Source organism: Parambassis ranga, chromosome 18 (assembly GCF_900634625.1).
Source record: "Parambassis ranga chromosome 18, fParRan2.1, whole genome shotgun sequence".
NCBI lineage: Eukaryota > Metazoa > Chordata > Actinopteri > Ambassidae > Parambassis > Parambassis ranga.
The window spans coordinates 11,142,394-11,163,500 of record NC_041038.1 but is presented as its reverse complement, the minus strand read 5'-3'; the positions used below and the strand labels follow the sequence as shown (position 1 = coordinate 11,163,500).

Here is a 21,107-nt window from a genome sequence, read left to right as displayed (position 1 = left end):
ATTCCAGGTAAAGCACATAAGGTTATTAATTAGCTAAAATACTAAAAAGTTGTACGCAGCAGTAAGCTAGCTACATAAAAATGTATTTAATAAACACCGCAGGTTGATAGTAAATTGATAATAACATATCAATGGTTTAATAAATATTTGAGAGAGAAAATGAAGGTTTTTATACTTTCCCGTATTTTCTGTTTCCTTTTTTTTTTTTTTTTGTGGCGTAAATTCCACTGTCGTAAAGCAGGGTCGATTGTCTTTTCCTGCATACCGCGTATCCATGGCAACCATGCAACCCGTCAACAAACCCGGAAAACCTAGACGCGGGTAAAAACTGGTAAAACTTTGAAATACTAACATTTCTAACTGATACGTTTGTCTTTTCTGTCCGTATATACGCTAAAAAAAGCGCCGGCGTTGTGTTTTTAATGGCTGCTCCGTTGTCATAACATAAACAATCTTTTATAGTAGTGTTTCTTAAAGCGACAGAGTCGATCTACTACCTTGCATTCCTCGTGATTTCACAGTTCAACCGCAGGTTATATTTTGATTATGCAGGAAAGCTCGAGCTGCGACAGGAGGACAGATGTTCCCAGCTGTTGCTGCTGTTAGTCCAGAGAGGTCGGATGTCAGTCAGCACCAGAGTGTGGCCTCTGTGAACAGACGGGTAGACGCTGCTCAGGTACTGTATCAGCTGAAGTCAAACTTGTGACGTTGTGCATCACTCACCCTGTTGAAGGACAGTAAATATGCTGAAGATGACAGATTTCAGAGTGCACTTCATCTTCCAGGGTCTGTCAGCGCTGCATGTGGCCTGCATCTATGGCCAGCCGGCGACTGTTCAGCTCCTGGTGGAGTCCAGGCCAGGGTTGGTCAACTGCAGTGACTCCCAGGGTCGCCGGCCCATTCACGTGGTCCTGTCCTCCCAGAGCGCATCCAGCACCTCTGCCTGCCTCAGACACCTGCTGGAGCACGAAGCCGATGTCAACGCGTAGGAGCCTTTTCACTTCTATTTGTATGCAGGGTGTAACTTCTGCATTAACAACCAGCAACAACACTGAAGCTACTGTATTATTATTATTCTTTTTAAACCAGGACCACAGACTTTGGGGAGACTCCGCTGCACCTGGCCGCCTCTGAGGGCCTCCTCAACTGTGTGGAGATGCTCGTGAAAGCTGGAGCTGATGTGTTGGCAAAGAACGGTATAGGACACACACCCCTGGACCTGGCTCGTATTTGGTGTCGCAGGAAGGTAGCAAGGTATGAGCGTGGAACTTCAGTTGGCCTGTGCACAGCTGAAATTGACAGATTTAAACATGTCTCTCATGTGTTTGTGTGCAGGTACCTGAAAAGCTGCATGTGGCAGGCAGATAAGAAGAGAGAGATGGAGGAGAGAAAGCAGGCTCAAGTGTTATACAGAGAGCTCGTGGACATGGTCAAACAGAACAAAAAGGTTGGCTTGTATGACGTGGAAACTGATTAACATTTTTAAGGTGATCCGATTAAACTTTCTCTGTTTCCATAATTAGAAACTTGCTGATGAGAAGATGGAAGAGTGGGCAAATAAGAAAGGGTTGCCCCCTTTGAAAGATTTTACCCCAAGAGTGAAGTTGAGCCAGTATCACGCCCAGTGCCTCAAATCAGACCAGAGCAGCTTCAAACCAAGCCACACCACAGCCCAGCCAGGAGTCTCCCAGGAGGACACAGCCAGTATGCAGCGTAGAGCCGCGACACCCGGGCCATGGACCATCTACATCGGCCTCCAGTCAGCAAAGCCCGCCACAGAGTCAGACCTCCGGAACAGCGTCAGTTTGTGTAGAAACAGCAGCACCGGGCGACCCCAGTACATCACTGAGTGGGACCGTACACCTCGCCCCACTCCTCACCTGCCTCTGGACGTCCTTGAGAGAGTGTTGTTCCCCCGAGCCTTCCCTCCCAGAATCGCGTCTTCTGAGCACTTTTTCCCACGAGACATCTTGGAAGTCCAGCATCGAGGCCTTCAGGTAAAAAACGCCTCTTCCTGGACGGAGGTGGCCATGCACCTGGCCGAGGTGCTGGAGTCTGGACACTACTGAATGTGGGTTTAAACAAACTAGGGAAATGCATTCAAAGTCAACTGATACGGAAAGGGTTAAAACGAGAGTTGTCTTTTTTAAGACAGCTGTGTATGAATTAAAATGTCTGGTAATCTTATCAATGCAGAAAATATCAAGTCAAGTGAACAAATAATTAAAATGCCAGACACTCCAGCAGCTGAGGGTGAACAAAGGGTGAGTAAAAGGTGAGAAAACCTCGGCGAACTGGGTCACCTGTCACAGATGCATGCCTGCACTTTCACTGATCTCCCTCAGGGAACTGAATCAGGATCCAGGTGAGGACTTGTCAACTGCGTGAGTGTGAACTGTGAGCTGTGGTCTGTCAGCTGAAGATGGGTCCATGTGCATGCATGTGTGGTTTTGCCCCTTTATGATGAACTTCACACCTCAGAGGGGGTCAAAGTGCACCCCCGCCCCCCTTGACAAAGCCACACAGGATAACACAATAATGTCAACCAACAGGACAGTCTGACGTTCACTCTCAAGAGTAATACCTTTTCCTTGAAACACCAACCTGTTAAGAAAGACATTTAATTAGCTGTTATTTCAACAAATGTCTTTTATTATACAGTTGTGTGCATACCAGCCTACAATGAATCACAGAGTAATTGCTAAAAAAGAATTTCAGCCTTTCATAAAATCACTTTCAGCAGCTTTTGTCCCCAAACACCAGTTATCTTTAACAAGTCATTGCACAGGTTCAATCTTCAAGAAGAAATGTTTACATTTTGTCTCTGATGTCAATTCAACGTACAAAAATCAGATTGTTATTACTTAGAGGTTCTACAAACACTCCGGAAAAAGACAGACAGGACAGTGCTGGTGATTAATGGATGCTGAGAAGCAGATGAGAATAAAAAATAAATCCCAGAGCGCCTCATGTTTGTGGCTAAATTGTTGATCCGGGGCAGAAGAGAACCCATGCAGATTACTTTTTAAGTGAGTTTATTTTACCCCACAACAGTTTTCAACTGATGCTACTGAATCAGATGAAAGTCTGACCCTACAACCTCCATGACCGAACATGTCGTCTGAAGATGTACCTGTTCAAGTCTTGAAGGTTTTTAACTTCAAACCCTGCACATAAGCGTTAAAAAAAACATGTCCGACATTAAGAAAGCATCATGCTACAGACAAGATCCCCACAGAGAGGTGTCCTGTAGGTGTTGTTGGCAGTCAGTACAGACAGAGAGACAGTATGAAAACAGCAGACATATATGGCCTGTGTAAACTTATCGGCTCGTCCAGCAGGAAGCTCTGTGCTGTTCGTTGGTCCATCCTTCTTTGTGTGATTTTTCTCATTTTGTGTCCCTTCCAGAAACTATTTCCACTGTCCTTCCTGCTTTGCCTTGATCTCCACAAAAACACACACACAATCACCCCCCAACCCCCCTTTGCGGCTGCCCCCAGAGTCTTGAGCTCCTCAGTACATTTTCTGTCGGCTGGGTAGCACTGCCTCCTTGAGGAAAGAGAATATGAGGAGGATCCCGGACCTCTTCCCCCTTTTGCCCTTGGTGAAGTAATTAGACACCACATCATCTAAAATAGGGAGAGGGCAGTTGGCATTACTTAAGACCATGTGGGGCTCTGGAACACTTTCATGCAACAGCTCATAGAAATTAGCCACCAAATGTAAAAATGTATGATGTGCTTCACGACCCTGAGATTAAGAGTCTCATGCTCTACCGACTGAGCTAGCCGGGCTACGCTAACCATACAACTATAGTCACACTCACTTCATGCATGACTAGTCCTAAAAGAGTATAGGGCCATGCATGGCTGGGTTTTATTTGGGGGGGTAACATGGTACCCCACTGACACTTCCTGGATCACTTGTTGAGTTTTAACCTTAGAGCTAATCTGACCCAGAGTAATGTTGTAGAGTGTCTGTTACACAGATCATGATAAAAATGGAAGGTAAGATCAAACTGATCTGTTTGAATCTCACCTCCTTGCTGCATGGTGGATGGAAGCACATTTTCCCCTGCTGACAATGACACAAAGAAGGCAAAGGGGATCACCCACAGGCAGATGGTGAAGTATGCCAGTACCTGAGGCCGGTCAGGAACAAGGAAAAGATGATTAGACAGGAGATTCATCATCTAACACTTCACATAGTACAGTGGGGAAAAAAGTATTTAGTCAGCCACCAATTGTGCAAGTTCTCCTATTTAAAAAGATGAGAGAGCCCTGTAATTTTCATCACAGGTATACCTCAACTATGAGAGACAAAATGAGAAACAAAAATCCAGAAAATCACATTGTAGGATTTTTAAAGAATTTATTTGCAAATTATGGTGGAAAATAAGTATTTGGTCAATAACAAAATGTCATCTCAATACTTTGTTATATACCCTTTGTTGGCAATGACAGAGGTCAAACGTTTTCTGTAAGTCTTCACAAGGTTTTCACACACTTTTGCTGGTATTTTGGCCCATTCCTCCATGCAGATCTCCTCTAGAGCAGTAATGTTTTGGGGCTGACGCTGGGTAACACGGACTTTCAACTCCCTCCAAAGATTTTCTATGGGGTTGAGATCTGGAGACTGGCTAGGCCACTCCAGGACCTTGAAATGCTTCTTACGAAGCCACTCCTTTGTTGCCCGGGCGGTGTGTTTGGGATCATTGTCATGTTGAAAGACCCAGCCACGTTTCATCTTCAATGCTCTTGCTGATGGAAGGAGGTTTTCACTCAAAATCTCACGATACATGGCCCCATTCATTCTTTCATTTACACGGATCAGTCGTCCAGGTCCCTTTGCAGAAAAACAGCCCCAAAGCATGATGTTTCCACCCCCATGCTTCACAGTAGGTATGGTGTTCTTCGGATGCAACTCAGCATTCTTTCTCCTCCAAACACGACAAGTTGAGTTTTTACCAAAAAGTTCTATTTTGGTTTCATCTGACCATATGACATTCTCCCAATCCTCTTCTGGATCATCCAAATTCTCTCTAGCAAACTTCAAACGGGCCTGGATATGTACTGGTTTAAGCAGGGGGACACGTCTGGCACTGCAGGATTTGAGTCCCTGGCGGCGCAGTGTGTTAATGATGGTAGCTTTTGTTACTTTGGTCCCAGCTCTCCGGAGGTCATTCACTAGGTCCCCCCGTGTGGTTCTGGGATTTTTGCTCACAGTTCTGGTGATCATTTTGACCCCACGGGGTGAGATCTTGGGTGGAGCCCCAGATCGAGGGAGATTATCAGTGGTCTTGTATGTCTTCCATTTTCTAATAATTGCTCCCACAGTTGATTTCTTCACACCAAGCTGCTTACCTATTGCAGATTCAGTCTTCCCAGCCTGGTGCAGGTCTACAATTTTGTTTCTGGTGTCCTTTGACAGCTCTTTGGTCTTGGCCATAGTGGAGTTTGGAGTGTGACTGTTTGAGGTTGTGGACAGGTGTCTTTTATACTGATAACGACTCCAAACAGATGCCATTAATACAGGTAACGAGTGGAGGACAGAGGAGCCTCTTAAAGAAAAAGTTACAGGTCTGTGAGAGCCAGAAATCTTGCTTGTTTGTAGGTGACCAAATACTTCTTTTACTGAGGAATTTACCAATTAATTCATTAAAAATCCTACAATGTGATTTTCTACATTTTCTTTTCTTATTTTGTCTCTCATAGTTCAGGTATACATATGATGAAAATTACAGGCCTCTCTCATCTTTTTAAGTGGGAGAACTTGCACAATTGGTGGCTGACTAAATACTTTTTTCCCCACTGTATCTATCTAGTATAGTATAGATCGAATTATCACCTCTGAAAATGGATAATACTCTTGTGCAAAGTACTGGAAGGCCATGTAATGGTTTATCACCACCAACGCTGAATAGGAAGACAGCATTAAAAAAAACATTACACACATTGTAATTAATAATGTTTTGCTTCCTTTTGACAAATAAACCAGCAAAGAATCCAAGGTCTGTGGTTGTCATGCTTACCACAGGAAAGGATGAAGTTTGGAGAACTCAGCAGTATGTAGGGGAAGGTCTGCAGGAGGCCAAAATACACCAGATTTGTGAAGAGGCCAACTCCCACCATCAACATAGGGAAGCCTTCAAAAACATAGAGACCTGCCAACACACCTGTGGAGAACTGGATACATGCACATGAAGAGTGAAACAGTGTTCTGACGTACAGTCGTTAGCGTTACCTTGGATAACATCATTCTATAGCCGCACACTCACTCACTCACCAGGATCATGTACTTTATTATTCGACTGGTGGCTACTGTGTATTCTTCTATTAGTTCAGCCAAATAGTACAAGCCGGCAGCTGGGTAAAGACAAAAGGTTAGAATTCTGTTATTCTTACTGCAAATTAGATGACAAAAAATTCAATTTCTTTACAGACATTGAACAACTGATAATCATTGTAGGTTTTTTTCTTACTTTTCTTTACAATTGACAAATGGCATAATATTGAATTGACCAGTTATCCAAGGCCAACCTTTATTACATGACATTTTTTCATTTCACTTTTTGTCTCAGAACACATTAAAACAACTTCCAAAAGGTATTGAGATTCAATACAGTCAAGGAAAAGCAACAAAGACTTTAAAAGAATTTAAATACAAATTTGACGGTCTGTGATAACAAAATTTGTAATTTCAGCACTACTATTTGTGAAGGTTTAATACATTTTCTAAGGGGTTTATCGACAATTATTAACATTTTATAAATCAATAAGCAGAACAAGTGTATTGATGATTTTTAAGTAGCTGATCTAGAAGCTGTAATGATACAGGTTAATGTCTACTCCAGCTGAACAGGACTGAGCGCGTCACTGACACACCTGTCAGCTGCAGCAGGTGTCACGTGACCAGGTATAACAAACCAGCGACGTGGACAAACCGGATTTTATATTAAAATCTTGGTTTTGCTCGGCTGCACAGTTTGCACCAATCCTCCAACTGTCTAATGTAAACAAAGCCCAAACACACATGTAACGTTTACACAATTAACTAGTTCCAGCTAGTTCAGAGTTCACATTAGCATGCGTGCTAACTTTCCCTCTACAGACTTCCATTTGGTGCTTTTTTCTCCCCACTGTGCTGCATGTCAGACGCAAAGCTATTTGATGCTAATTAAATTAATTAACATTATTAATAAATGGGTGATTTGCTGTATCGATAAACCAAACAGGAGTCAAAGAAAGAGAAATAACTAAATGCTAGCTTGCCGATAGTTAGCTAACATTGTTTTGTTAGCAAATATTTTTTAGTATCTTCAATGAAAACGAACCCTTGTACGATAAAAAAAAAGAAAAACATCAGCGTTAGACATGTTATTTAACGTTGGAAATATTGATATTATGACATTATAACATCTTAGTTCTCATAACTTTCTGTACTGGAAAGCTAGCTAGCAGACAACTATAAGTGAGTTAGCATGTCTTTCAGCAACGTTTGTATCTGCATGTTATTGTTGACTTGCGTGTTAATGCTGACATTTGTAGAGTCTGTAACACGGAGCCTTATAAACGTAAACTGCTGCTACTTTATCTGTTGCCTTAGTGCGCTAGCATTAGCAAGCAAATATAAGCTAGTACGTTAGCACCTGCAGGATCTTTGTTAGCATGTACTTACCTATTGCTAGAGTAACGAAGGATATTTGGATCACCAACGACAGCCAACTGAGTAAATAAATGAACCACATCTCTCTGCATATGCGACAACACACAGAAATAAGAAAATAAGACAGAAAACAGCTAGCTGGCTGCTAACTAGCACTGGTCAAAGTTCCTCCCCTCCTGTGTGTCGGTATAAGCTAAAGAGAGCAGTGAAGAAGAACCTCAGCTTGAGGTTATGGCTACAGCGCCACCTCTGGTAGGAGGGAAAACAACACAATCAGTGTGCTGCTGCTGTTTTTGCTGCTTTTGTGCTTCAGTGTGGACAAAAAAAAATCATCAACAATGATACTCATAGAAAAGAAAAAAATTAAAGTCAAATTCATAAATTAAGCTAAAATTATTGTTTATTGTAGGTATAACACATAATGGCATTATATAGCCCCTTTATGTAAGTGTTGACCTATTTACTTCAGCATATAAACTGAAAAAACACAGACCCCTCTGTTGTCTTAGAGGTCTGTAAACAGGCTAAATCAGGGTTGTCAGAGTCACATTCCAAAGTGCATAGTGATAACCAAAGCTATCTGACTCCACTTCATTATAGATTTAATGTTGTAGACACATATATTCTGAGAAACAGTTCACATCTCTGTCTCTGTTTGCAAATCTGGGTCTGTCTCAATTACTTTTGATTCAGGAATTGCACCTTTAGTAAACAAAGGGCTATGGTTATAGGATGGTTGCTGTCAGGAACAAATTACCCAGACGGTGTGCCGCATCATGGCAGCAATAATTGGATCAGGAGTCAAATTGTGTGGGAACATAAGACGGGGAAAGCAAAAGGAGATACAACCTTCAGGAATGACTTAAAAGCTGCACAATAATGATCTTTATAAGTGCCTATTAAATCATACCGATTTTAATGCCCTGGAGGTCAAGGAAAACATTTAAAGAGAAGAAAAGCAGCTTAAGTTGACACCATTTAGATTTCGGTCCCTTTGTGAATCATTAACGCATCTTTACTATTATCAATCAGTGATTCAAACCCTCTTTTCATGCTGCCTTTAATGTGCATGGAGGCAGCACACGTTGCTAAATCTGAAAATGTGACACCTTTAAAGCCGAGGAAGAGAAATAAAAAATGTATGCTTGAGAGTGAAAAGCCAGACCTTCTAGTAAAGAGCTAAATAAAGTAAATATATAATGTGAAACAGTGTGAAGACACTAAAATGGTGTAAGAGTCAAAGGTGAGAGTAATTTCATCCTCTTTTCAAATGCTTTTAACAAAGGCAGATAGATAGCGTGGTGTGAAGGTGTGTGTACTCATTCATGCATGCATGCACACACACACACACACACACATATACATATACATACAGTATCTGTGCAGAGGTGAGAAAACAAAAGGCGACCTCCTGCATTTAAAGAACTTTCAGGAGGGAGGCCACACATCACCTGAGGCTCTTATCTCAGCAACACCTCTGGGCTCTGGGTGTGACAGCTTTAATAAAAGTCCCCATAACCCAACCCCACCTCCCTCTTTTTCTGCCGGATGGGGTTTTAACAGACAGACAGACACCTTGGGAAAGAAGCGAGCAGGGGTATTCATATAAGTGTTTCCTTAATGGCTCGGGCTATTTTTCATCTAGGATAGAAAATCCTGTAACTTGCACTTAGATCAGCTGAAGCTCGGGCTTCAGAAGATGTAGACCATTAAATACGGCTGAAAGAGCTCCATTTTCTTTCACACGCAACAAGTATTGGCTTTTTGCAGACCTGGGTTAAATGGCGTTTGAAAGACTGCTTTTCTTTGTTTTTCTTTTAGCCATGAATGTGAGATGATGTTTGTTTGCAGCATGCCCCTCCCGTCTGCTACTCTCAGGAGGATAAAACAAGCTTTCCTGACAGTGAGGTGATCACAGCTCGGTCTTTATTTGAGATGTTTTTAATACAAAGATCAAGCAGGGGTTCCCTGTTAGAGGCGGTGCGATCCATTTTAAAGGCAAAGCAAGGCTGATAAAAACATCCAGCATAATGATAATAACTCAGCTACATTGTCTAAAAAATAAAGGGTATCTCTCTCAGGCTGATGGCTGTCAGGTTTCATGGCTGGTGATCAGTGCTGACTCTCTGATGCGAGAGTCTCTCTTCTCCCTGTTCTGTTTCAGCCTCCGGAGCACAGGGGCGTTCCCTCGCTCACTGGACCACGGAACATCTCCCGCTGCTGGGACACACCCCTGACCAGGCCCTGGGTCTGACAAAAAGATATGTGCACAAATTAGACATGAATCCATAAACAATGACAGCTTTGCACTGATTAGTTGCACAGAAATTCTTCTTTGTCGCTCCTTTCTGTCCTCTTCTTTTTCATTGATCTCTACATTCTCTCCTCTCTTTCTTGCTAAAAACATATTTTTTTTAAAAAACCCAGTAGCCTGAAATTCTTTGTATTATTATAACAGTTATGCTCTATTGGAATTTAGAATCATACAGCCTCCTAAAGTACACTAAAATAATGATAATTAATTTTATTCGGATTTAAAAACAACAAAATGTAATACCTGAGCTGTGCTACCTCCGCTACACGGTGTAATAAACATCAAAAATATGAATCAAAACATTAAAATGGACAAAAAAATAGAGACACCACCATGCAGCCAACTGCTGAGAAATGAAGCCAATGCAGAACCAAAAACTGCAGTTCCTCAAATGGCCACTTGAGGTCTACTCACATCATGAGTAAGTTACAATAAACATCATTTGCTGCAAAAATACATTTACAGTCTGGTAACTTGAACTGGACTCTCATGCTGCCATGATGGCATGGTGAATCCATCATCCCCCTGTGGGCCCCACACACTGTAACACAGGCCAGTGTCAGCATACCCTGTGTCTGAGTGGAGGCTGGCCGGTCCTGGTTGTCCCCCATCGCTCTCCTCCTCCTCTGCAGCACCAGCAGGAGCTCCGCCTCCCCGACGTTCCGGCCCATCCCCCTTCTGGACGGGACTCTGCGGTGGTGCTGCCGTTTTATGTTGTCCTGGTAAAAAAAAACAAAAAAAAACGCAACAGTTCAAGTTCAAGTTTTAAATCAAGCTTCACTGCACAGTGACTCTCTGGTTATTACCAGCATTCCCTTCAGCTCCATGACGGCCGATTTTCTGTTTTCACTCTTCTGGTCCTGTGGGGAAGACTCAACATTTGAATTTGTTTGGATTATAGAAGGTAAAAGTTACAGCAGTGTAGGAGGATAACTGACCTTCCATGAGCTGTCGTCCTCCTGTGAGGCGAGAAGAGTTCATTATTTTTATGCATCACCTCCTTTGGAATTGTCTGTTTGTGATTTTTCTACCTGTATTCTCTTAATGGGCCTCAGGACGATGCCTTGTTTTATTCTCTCCATCATTTCATCCACTGCTTTGGCCTTCATGTCCGACATGGCTGCCGGTTCTTTAAAAAAAAATGATTTATAACAACATGTTATGTCTGTTCTGTGTGAAATGTGAGACATACTGTAGGAAGGTGAGGTGGGACTCACTGTTCTGATCCGCTGCACCCGCTCCATCTTTCCTCCTGCTCCTCATGAAATCATGAAAGCTAAAAGGAGCCAGAGGTCAAACAGGTTAAATCTAAAAAGTGGAGGATCATCATCGTCATCATCGTCATCATCATCTCTAACTGTATTTAAACCACACTGTAAAACATCACATTCTCAGAGACAGTCTAACTTACCTGATGGCAGGAGTGGCAGGTGGAGGTGGTGGTGGTGGTGGTGGTGGAGGAGGAGGAGGTGGAGATGGGGCAGGAGTGGATTTCATCTCCAGTTTATCAGTTTCATCGTTCTTGTTCAGTGTTTCCTGTAACTGTTTCACTGCAGAGAACCAAAGCAGAGAAGAGTCATCAGACATGCAGCTTCTCGGTGGAGGAACCAATCAGACAAGATCTGATCTGTTGAAACAAGTGAGACAGATTCAAACTGCCCCTTAAAATGTCCTGTTAGTTCCTGAAGTGGAAAAGCGCCTACAGCGCCTGATTTTTGGTATTTGGTCAGATCTGGGCATCAAGCCAAACTTTTTAGAGAAGAAGCAACAAGCATCTCCACCATTTTTCCTGGTTGCCATGGTGACAACATCCACACAAACTGAAAGCTTTTACATCCATTATAGTTAGACAGTAATATTTAAAGTCTTTGTTTGAGGTCCAGGAGGACAAATGTGTGCATTGATTTTTTTTTTTTCAGCTACAGAGCTGGATGGATTTTTAATCCAGCGTCTATAAGCCAGTCGAGTAGAGAAGCCTCTTATAGCCACACTTTATCATTCAGCTTGCTGCTTTCGACCTATTTTCTGCAGACACCATCAAGCGATTCTGACTAATGTTCTCTCCACTAGCTGTTACCTTGCTGCTGCAGCTGTGTGATAGCGCTGCGAGCCTCTGACAGCTGAGCTTCTAAAGCTTTCTTCTCCTCCTCCGTCCTCTCCAGAAGCTCTCTCAGGCTCTGCAGCTCAGACGGGACACTGCTCCCATCCACTTCACTCAGATTCACCTGATCAGAAAATATAAGCATGAAGGAAAAGGGTAACCAGAGTGGATGCACATGTTTTGCTGCTTTGTGTCACACACCTGGCCCTGGTAGTAGAGCTGTATATCACACAGGGTGGTGCTGATGTGGGATATGTGCTGGAGCGCCTGCTGTAGCTGCAGCTGCAGGCCGCCGTCTGGGCTCTCCGTCACGCTCTGACTCTGAGCTGCTGCCTCCTGCTCCACCAACATCTGAAGACACAAAAGCAATTTCTGTCTTCACCTTTCACATTTTCATCACATCTTTATGATCGTTTGCTTCAAAAGCAAATGGAAACAAAACACATCAGTGACAATGAGGCACAATTAAGAGGGAGAAACGAAGTGAGATCTTAATGGCTGCCTGTTGGCTCCCTCACCGCGGGAGGTTGTCACAATGCAGGAAAAATGTTTTCAAACCAGCGTTTGTCTGAACAATGACTTGGAAACCTTGTTATTCATTACTCATCGGCTTCACTGAGAAGTAACAACAATGCAAACAGGATGATTTCGCTGTGAGACAAAGCGTCATTGTTCTCACATTATGAAAAAGAAATGTTGATTTATTGGGAAAATTTAATTCTTTCTTCTTTGATTCAACAAATAAATACACAAGTTAATCACTGGTGAGTGGAGCTCCTCAGTCTTCACAGCGTTGTAAACAAAACTTTTGTTCTTTTGTAATACTGTGAAAAGTGTGCGCACAATATATGCATAAAATGTGGGTCAGATTGATCAGATTTGATTGTATCAGAAAACTTTAAGAGCCAGAAAGCAACAATGAACAGATTCATTCATGTTCATGGGTTCACAAAATGTATTCTATTTAATATAATTTATCAGAGGATGATTCAAAGTGGACAAATCCAACATGCAGAGGGTTAGAGCTTTTGAATTGAGTAATACATTAGAATTTCTTTTTTGACCTTTGACCCATTATTGTGTGCTAAACCAGACTGCACCCATTCTGACTAAAGATGGAGAAAATCAAATCATCTGCACAGTTTAAGAAGAAAAGCTCAACGCTGCCGCCCAAAGTGGAACATGGGAGGACAAAAAGACCGTCCAACGACACACACGGTGGATACACGTCCACAGGATCCTTTATTACTCGGAACAGTTTCTCTTCTCTTTTTGTTTTTTTCAATAGACGTCCACATAGATGATGATACTGTCATCAGTGGGTCACAGTGGACCCTAAAATGTTTGTAGATAAGGTGAAATAAATACAAAATGAGGAAGACGTCGTCACTCGTATGTTAATTATCATCTAATCTATCTTCCATAGACTACACTTTATTCCATGCTTCAGTCTGGCAAAGAATCAAGCAATTAATTATACTTTTTAAATCAATTTAACAGCCCCCGAAGGAAGAATCAGGATCAATTTTATACAAATAGAGCGCTCATTGGTGGTCGAAGTTTTTTGTCACACTTTAATTTACTTATTTTTACTACAAAAAGTAGTTTGATTATTTAAAATCAATTCAAATTCGGGACATATACACACTTTGTGCGTATCTAAAGGGCAGGATTGTGATCGGAGATCAGGAAGTGCGAGTAAACGTGTTTTTCATTTCTGCATTTTTTACTGCAGGGACAAACCGAAGCAGCAGCAGCAGCTTGTAGGTGAGCTCTGTATCAGCACAGGCAGCACGAGGCTCCACGCTGCAAACCACACCGCCCTGATCTCTGCCGTCCCTTCAGCAGACAGCAATTTTCACACAGCAATTAGCACAATTATTTCATACGTACAAACACACACACACACACACAGCAACACAAAGGGGACAAAGACACACACGCACACACAAAAAAAAAGCTCCAAATTGTTTTCTGTTTGAGGCCCTGCATCATTATACCACCATGCATCACAGAGAAGAGGTGTGAATGGTTGTTGTTTTCAAAACACATGAAAACAGACAAATAGTAGCGCATACAAGAGGCATTCAACGCAGGGGGGGTCTTTTAGCATGAATTGAGAGTAAAGGGGCTGAATTGTGTGAAGAGTTGGGGGTCCTTTTCACAGGTAAGGACCCCTGCGAGGCAGCCCATTGTGCGCCTGTCCAGTAAATGGAGGACGCTGCGCACAAAGGCGACAATTGCTATATGCTCAGCAAAACATAAAGGTGTCAGGCAAAGACAGGTTGTGCTTAAAGACCACTATTCTCCTTCAGCAGCAGTGATGACCGCTAATTACGGTGAAGGGAGGGGCTAAATGGGAAGGGATGAGAAGAGAGACACGTTTCCTGAAAGAAAAGCCCTTCATTATAGGAGCAGCTGGGACAGAAAGGACACTCTGTGTGTGTCTCTGTGTGTGTTGGGGTATGTGGATTTTAAGGGAATTGATGTTTTTCTGTGTGTGTGTGTGTGTGTGTGTGTGTGTGCTTTTGTCTTGTGTGTGTGTGTAAACACCTCGCCTCAAAGAGACAGACAGGTTTGACCATAGTGCCATCAGAGAAAGGAGAACCTGTCTGCTGTCCTGGCACATCAGCTGCTCTCTGACAGGAAGTGTGTGTGTGGTGTGTGTGTGTGTGTTCCCCCCCCCCTTGTGCGCCACAGCGGCCTGAAGGTCATCACCAACACTCCTTCTCCTCCCTTCCTGTGGCACGACCTGTCACCCTCAGTGTCTATAGGTGTGAATGTATGACAGAATGTTTTGTGCCATGTTAAAACACACACACACACACACACACACACACACGTGCTGCCTGATGGTCACACCTGGTGGGCGAAGACTTCAGCGTGTTGCCGCAGGTCCTGCTCCAGCTCCAGCTTCTGAGACATTTCTGTGAACTCCTCTGTGACAAGCTGAGAGACTGGGCACGCACACAAAGAGAAGAATACACACTCAAATATGGACGACAACATTCATATTGAGCTTCAAGAAATCACCTCATTACTAAGTTACTCTGTCAGAAACTGTTCTTCTTCTTTGGTCAGAACTCTGACCAAGAACTGCTTTGAATTCTTATACAATGTGAGGTCTGAGACTCACGTTTCAACACATTTTTTCCTCATAATTATCACTTGAATCTCAGAATTTTTACTTTTTTTTCTCAGAATTTCAAAAAATTCAGTTTTCCCTCCACAATACTGATTTTAAGATCAACGTGAGATTTTTACTTGACTTAGCCTTAAATGAAAATTGTTTTTTTTTTTTTTTTTTTATACAATCGTGAAATTTGAGTTTCAATTACAAACTTTTTTCCTTAACTTTTTATTACATGAAGCTCGGAATTCTGGTTTTATTTTAAACTCAAGTTCTGACTTGATGCAGGCAGAACCAACAACCCGAATGGAACGGGTTCAGACCCGTGTCACTGACTGAACGGCTGGTCAGGATAGATTTTAGTCTCCAGCAAACAACATCACTACCAAGGAAACATGTCATTTTATTCTAGGGACACACATTCAGTAGTGAAAGTGTGTGTGTGTGTGTGTGTGTGTGTGTGTGTGTGTGTGTGTGTGTGAACACGCACCTCGTTTGATCTTATTCATGGTCTTGCTCTGTTTGCTTATTTTCCTCAGAAGGGCCTCCTTCTCCTCAACCTCCAGAGCCAGCTGAGGGACACAGATTGATTCAAATACAGCTCAGTGTGGTACACACACACACACACACACACACACACACACACACACACACACACACAGAGTGGTGTTTGTCAGCAGTACCTGCTCTCTGAGCTGGACCTGCTCACTGCTCAGATCCTCCACTTGTTGCTCCAGCTTCAGTTTGTCAGCCAGCAGCCCGTCCACCAACGCCTGCAGCTCTGACACACAAACACACACACACACACACTTATTTGATTTATTTTAATCTATTTTTGGTGTTTACAGGAAGACAAAGACATATGACTGAAGTCTGTCCCTCTGAGCTGGAGTCTGGAATCACTGCCGGCTAACCTGTGATCTTAGCTTGACTCTCCAGCAGCAGCGTCTCCCCTCGGCCGTCCTCGCCCTGATCAACCTCATCAACGCTCACCGCGCTGTCAGCCTCTGGGTCAAAGGTCATCGCTTCCGTGTTTTCAGGCAGCTCGGAGATGAGAGGCATCCGCATCTGGCTCCTCCTCTTCAGGGTTTTGTTCTCCCTGGTTACCTAGGCAACGGAGGAGAGGATGGAAGTCGTTATTTTGACTTTACTGGTGAGGAATAAAGGAAGGAAACAACACGGTGAGTGGTTAACAGATACTTTGAGAGCCAGCGCTTCAGCATTCTCCCTGCAGGAACGCTCGATCTGGAACTGGATCTCCAGCATGTTCATCTCTTTCAGGAGCTGACTGGAAACTAAACGTAATGAAAGGAAAGAGTTTTGATAAACATTTGAAAGGATTTCAAGGATTTGTTGTATCGAACAGAAGACGTAGACTAGACTTTAAGTCCTGATGAGCCTCATGTGGTCCTGACTCGTAATTAAAATGAGGTAAAACTGTCACCTTGCTCCAGCTCAGACAGTCTCTGATTAGCTTCATCTCTCTGCTTTTCCAGGATCTCACACTTTAAATAAAACAGAAAAAAAGATCAATCACGAAACAACAGATCGATGCTGCTGCTGCTTTTTGTTCTATTATCAGACACTTTAGGCACCAAAATTACTTTTTCTCCTTGTTTATACATTTCATTTTTTTTCTCTTCTGTTTAAACACACCAAACAAAATGTCCCAGAGATACCTGAATGTCTCCGTCATCCTCAGAAGACAACCCGCTCTCTCCGTCAGAGTCTGTGGGGGAAAAACATGTCATTTTATCTTCACACAACAGACACGTTGTGAAACAGGCGGTGGCATCTGAAAACAGACACCACGTTGACTGGGAGGCATGACAACCCAAGATCCACACGTCCCCATCAGCATGACTGGAAGTGGAACTTTGCACAGAGAAATACAGGAAGTGAAATCACATGAAAACACGTTTCGCTTTCTGTGAAGCTGACTCACTGCAGTGTTCACCCCTCTGCTTCCCGTTATAAGAGAAAAAGCTCTGCGGATCTGAAATTGTTTTCTTGCTGAGAGATGGATGGAAAATTTTACATTTTGCCAAGAAATATTGCAGCATGTTCGGTAGAAACTAAACAAAAAAGACAGTGGTCGGCTGTTTCTTGTCTTGTCTTTGTGCTAAGCTAATTTAATTGATCTAGCTTAATCAATACCTCTGTGTCAACTCCCCCTGGAATCGGATTATGGAGTCGATTATGACAAATTTCAGGCTTTCACTCAGCAGAACTGATGTTATGTTAACGCATAGCCACTACTTTGACATCCTAAAAATGCAGATTTTTTTATTAGCTACAAGATTATCGTGCAATTATTCACAGAACCATTAGAGGGCGCTACGTCATTTCACTTAATTTAAACCGTTTTTCTGGTAAAGTTGGGTTTAACTCTCGACCAGCAGTCATACAAGTGAACTATCTCACTCTCTGCTAGCTGTAGCTTCAAAAGAAGGCCTCTAACGCTCTTAAAACATTTTTAACTTTAGCTGCGATTCACTCCACATTCCACTATCGTCTGTACATATAAGATGTTTGACTGTCAAATCAAACAATGTTCTGAAATAGCTGCATGAAAGAAGATTCCCTGTTTGACTGAAACCTGAACATGTGCAGAGAAACTTTTTCACCGTTCAGGGAAAGGTCACACAATGAGAGAACATAACTTATTTAATAACACCGAAATCTCATTGAAACTCTCTCAGAGATAGTTGTTTTTAATCTTACCTGCGGCTGCACTGTCCTCGTCCTGGATCCACATCGTTCAGCGGTTTCAGCCTTAGTACACTCAATGAAACGGCACATTCCAGCACCGACAAAACGCTCTCTGAACAGCTTTTTTATGAAGGAAGCAAGGAGTTTCTGTAGAAACCCTCCCCCACCTTCACCACGATTACAAAATGAGGAACTTTTTCTTTCTTAATCGCACAAATGTGTATTTGTATAATCAAAATATTTGAACATCAGTAATGTAATGGTTGCTTTTGATGTAACACATCAGTTAAAATAAATTAGTGACATTCTCCCTGTTCATACGGTGAAAAAGGGGAAAATGTGGCCTCGGTGCATGAATGTGGTCTCTAAAGGGACGGCACTGTCTCCCTACTGCAGGATCAATGTCACTCAAGCAGCCGGGGTAAAGGCAAAGCAGCTTTTACTCCTCTATTAGCATCTGTACTCAGAGTTCACGACCTCTGATACACGAACACCTGCCAGAGGAGGATGTTGTTGTTTTGTTGTCGTCTGGGAGATCATGCAAGGGGACGATGCCGATGACACACACGATGAAAGATTTAGTTACATTTCTGATCTCTCATATCACATCACATCTCTCCTTCCTGTTTTATTTACTTTGTTCTATTTTTAGCTTGATCGCTAGCTGACAACAAATCATCCTGTTAGCATTGTTCACATAGAGGCTAGCTTTTCAATCTCAAATGGCTAATTTATGTTTATAATGTTCTCATTAAATTATTTTACGTTATTCTGTTTTTCCTTTTTCTCTATTGGCTGCAGATTATTCTGTTAGCTTTTTCGGGCATAGCGGCCTGCTTGGCAAGCTAGCCACTATGCTGAAAAAGCTAAAGCTAAAGTTAGCTGTATTGCTAGGTGGCTGCCTGTTAGCATGGTTAGCACAGTAATTCCATCCACAATTTACAACATGTGCACTATATAAAATAACTTAGATAATAACTTAATAAATAAAATGTCTTAAAAATGACTATTTGAGACCAATGTTTTGATATTTAAGCTAGCTTCTCTGCTCTTCTTGCATCTTTTCACCCACATTGCTGAAGAATGCTGAAGAAATGCATCATATTTCAAATATGTTAATCAATAACATGTTGAATATGCAACGTTCGTTTGGATTTTTACTACCAGAAGTTATTTTTATTAAATTTAACTCCAATAATAGTCCAAGGTTTTTCCCTGAAACAAATTACAGAAATTAAACTCAACAGATCAACAGATCGGCTGCAATCAGACACTGAAATTGAAAATAAATGTATTCAAGTGTTGTGCTTTTAAAATGCTCGGCGTACACACAGACGTCCTGTACAGCTGAAGGATAAAAAAGCTGCTGTGATTCCTGGCAGTGACGTCCTTGTGATTTAATGAGTCTTTTCTCTCTCGCAGTGTGATGCTCTCTTTGCAGGCACCACCTGAGCACCCAAACCTCCTCCAGCCTGTCACCCTGACCTTTACTAATGATTCTTCACCATGTTAATAAAGGTGAAATTGTCACTTAACATTAGCCGTTGTCTGGCATTTCTAGCAGTGCGCGACATTGTCACAAAAAAAAAATCAGTTGGCTCATTAAAACAGGGTTTTTTTTTAATTCAGGTTAAATGGAGACAGATAAGAAAACCAGAAGAGTTGGAATTACAGTGATTAAAGGCTGAGTTTGAGTTACAGACACATTGGGATTGTCATCATTGTATCATTCAGTGGGAATTGTAATTCAAAGGAAAAGTGAGCACCAAGATGATAATTGCAATATATATAGTGTCCTGTATATTTTATTAATTTTAAGACCATATAAATGCATTGGTTCAGTCAGAGTGTGTCCCTTCAAAATAAAGGCACCAGTCCTCATCCTGGACTGAAATGGTGAAGTCAAGAGAGAGTGAATTGTTTACTGCAGAATAGATTGTCAGGCGTGGATTACTGTAGGCTACATAAATTACACAGACGGAATAAAAAACATGTTTAAAAAAAAAAAGGTATTTGTCAGACGTGGGATTCGAACCCACGCCTCCAGAGGAGACTGCGACCTGCCAGCTGGCGCAGGATCGTCCGCACAATGTTGGAAAATGTTGGACACAAGAGCCAATCACAAGCCTTCAAGCGCTGGCGGTGCGCCCAATCAGCTAGCGGATTTCTTCCCCACTGTCCAACATTTCCAACATTTGACCAATCACGGTGGAGAAATGTTGGAGCAGAGAACCAGTGGGGCGCATACGGGTGGTCATTCATTCTGCACTAGCTAGCGAGAAAAACAGTCGGTACGGAAATTAAACACTGGCTACAGTGCCGTGTGACACTATTTTAAGTTTGCGTGTCATGTAAACTCTGTACTGTGTTGCCGTTTTGATAGATTGACATATTTGTTGAGTTACGGCCGTTACACAAAAGTAGATGCCGTGGGTGAGAGGAGATGACGGACTGTCATCAGGGGAGGAGAGACACAAAGCCCAGGGTGGCAGACAGGAGAAGGAAAACAAAAAGTGAAGTATTAAAACATACAAATGTTTTAAAAGCTAATAATTGCAATATACATAGTGTCCGGTAGGCCTATACTTTAGTAATTTAAGACCATATAAACACATTGGCTCAACAAACACAATAATAGTTATCTTATTATGATGATTTAATAGTGGAACTATTTAAACAAAACAATGGTGCGTTCAGTCAGTGTGTCCCTTCAAAATAAAAGCACCAGTGACTGTAACATGGTGAAGTCAAGAGAGAGTGAATTGTTTACTGCAGATTAGATAGTCAGGTGTGGATTACTGTACATAAATTACACAGACAGAATAAAAACAAACTTTAAAAAAAAAAAAAAAAAAGGTATTTGTCAGAAGTGGGATTCGAACCCACGCCTCCAGAGGAGACTGCGACCTGAACGCCAGCTGGCGAAGGATCGTCCGTACAATGTTGGAAAATGTTGGACACAAGAGCCAATCACAAGCCTTCAATTGCTGGAGGTGCGCCCAATCAGCTAGCGGATTTCTTCCCCACTGTCCAACATTTCCAACATTTGACCAATCACAGCGGACAAATGTTGGAGCAGAGAATCAGTATGGCGCATACCGGTCGTCATTCATTCTGCACTAGCTAGCGAGAAAAACAGTCGGTACGGTAATTAAACACTTGCTACAGCGCCGTGTGACACTAGT

The 21,107-nt window shown here is 42.3% G+C and overlaps 3 protein-coding genes across 4 annotated transcripts; 1 reads left to right on the top strand and 2 right to left on the bottom strand.

Annotated features, from left to right (window-relative positions):
- Nucleotides 1-279: 279 nt before the first annotated feature.
- Nucleotides 280-2,928, top strand: ankrd53 (ankyrin repeat domain 53). Of its 2 annotated transcripts, none has more exons than XM_028429730.1 (6): nt 280-331; nt 553-676; nt 786-985; nt 1,090-1,254; nt 1,336-1,447; nt 1,524-2,928. In XM_028429730.1, the coding sequence occupies exons 2-6, from the start codon at nt 581-583 to the stop codon at nt 2,067-2,069; spliced, it is 1,119 nt and encodes a 372-aa protein (XP_028285531.1). In that variant the 5' UTR covers nt 280-331; nt 553-580; the 3' UTR covers nt 2,070-2,928. The 2 variants fall into 2 exon arrangements, with proteins under 2 accessions (XP_028285531.1, XP_028285532.1); XM_028429731.1 differs by having other exon boundaries at nt 285-321.
- A 90-nt stretch (nt 2,929-3,018) lies between these two features.
- Nucleotides 3,019-7,854, bottom strand: tex261 (testis expressed 261). The gene is made up of 6 exons (XM_028429732.1): nt 7,678-7,854; nt 6,286-6,365; nt 6,032-6,185; nt 5,848-5,915; nt 4,039-4,141; nt 3,019-3,629 (listed from the first exon to the last, which is right to left on the bottom strand). The coding sequence occupies exons 1-6, from the start codon at nt 7,745-7,747 to the stop codon at nt 3,514-3,516; spliced, it is 591 nt and encodes a 196-aa protein (XP_028285533.1). The 5' UTR covers nt 7,748-7,854; the 3' UTR covers nt 3,019-3,513.
- A 1,715-nt stretch (nt 7,855-9,569) lies between these two features.
- Nucleotides 9,570-18,056, bottom strand: shtn2 (shootin 2). The gene is made up of 17 exons (XM_028429271.1): nt 17,935-18,056; nt 16,890-16,939; nt 16,655-16,715; nt 16,411-16,505; nt 16,125-16,317; nt 15,894-15,991; nt 15,701-15,782; nt 14,943-15,037; nt 12,282-12,431; nt 12,057-12,204; nt 11,391-11,529; nt 11,197-11,255; nt 11,011-11,108; nt 10,918-10,938; nt 10,786-10,839; nt 10,548-10,698; nt 9,570-9,915 (listed from the first exon to the last, which is right to left on the bottom strand). Exons 1-17 carry the CDS (start codon nt 17,966-17,968, stop codon nt 9,758-9,760), a joined length of 1,686 nt encoding a protein of 561 aa, XP_028285072.1. The 5' UTR covers nt 17,969-18,056; the 3' UTR covers nt 9,570-9,757.
- Nucleotides 18,057-21,107: the final 3,051 nt, after the last annotated feature.

Bases quoted from the DNA above. Each gene is read 5' to 3' on its own strand.
- ankrd53 (XM_028429730.1), top strand. From the start codon at position 581: ATGTTCCCAGCTGTTGCTGCTGTTAGTCCAGAGAGGTCGGATGTCAGT. The intron at 677-785 runs GTACTGTATCAG...TTCATCTTCCAG, and splicing joins GACGGGTAGACGCTGCTCAG to GGTCTGTCAGCGCTGCATGT. The intron at 1,255-1,335 runs GTATGAGCGTGG...GTTTGTGTGCAG, and splicing joins TGTCGCAGGAAGGTAGCAAG to GTACCTGAAAAGCTGCATGT.
- tex261 (XM_028429732.1), bottom strand. From the start codon at position 7,747: ATGTGGTTCATTTATTTACTCAGTTGGCTGTCGTTGGTGATCCAAATA. The intron at 6,186-6,285 runs GTGAGTGAGTGA...GCATGTATCCAG, and splicing joins TAATAAAGTACATGATCCTG to TTCTCCACAGGTGTGTTGGC. The intron at 5,916-6,031 runs GTAAGCATGACA...CTTCCTATTCAG, and splicing joins AAACTTCATCCTTTCCTGTG to CGTTGGTGGTGATAAACCAT.
- shtn2 (XM_028429271.1), bottom strand. From the start codon at position 17,968: ATGTGGATCCAGGACGAGGACAGTGCAGCCGCAG. The intron at 12,205-12,281 runs GTGTGTGACACA...TTTTCTGATCAG, and splicing joins AGCTCTACTACCAGGGCCAG to GTGAATCTGAGTGAAGTGGA. The intron at 10,939-11,010 runs GTAGAAAAATCA...CTCGCCTCACAG, and splicing joins GGCCCATTAAGAGAATACAG to GAGGACGACAGCTCATGGAA.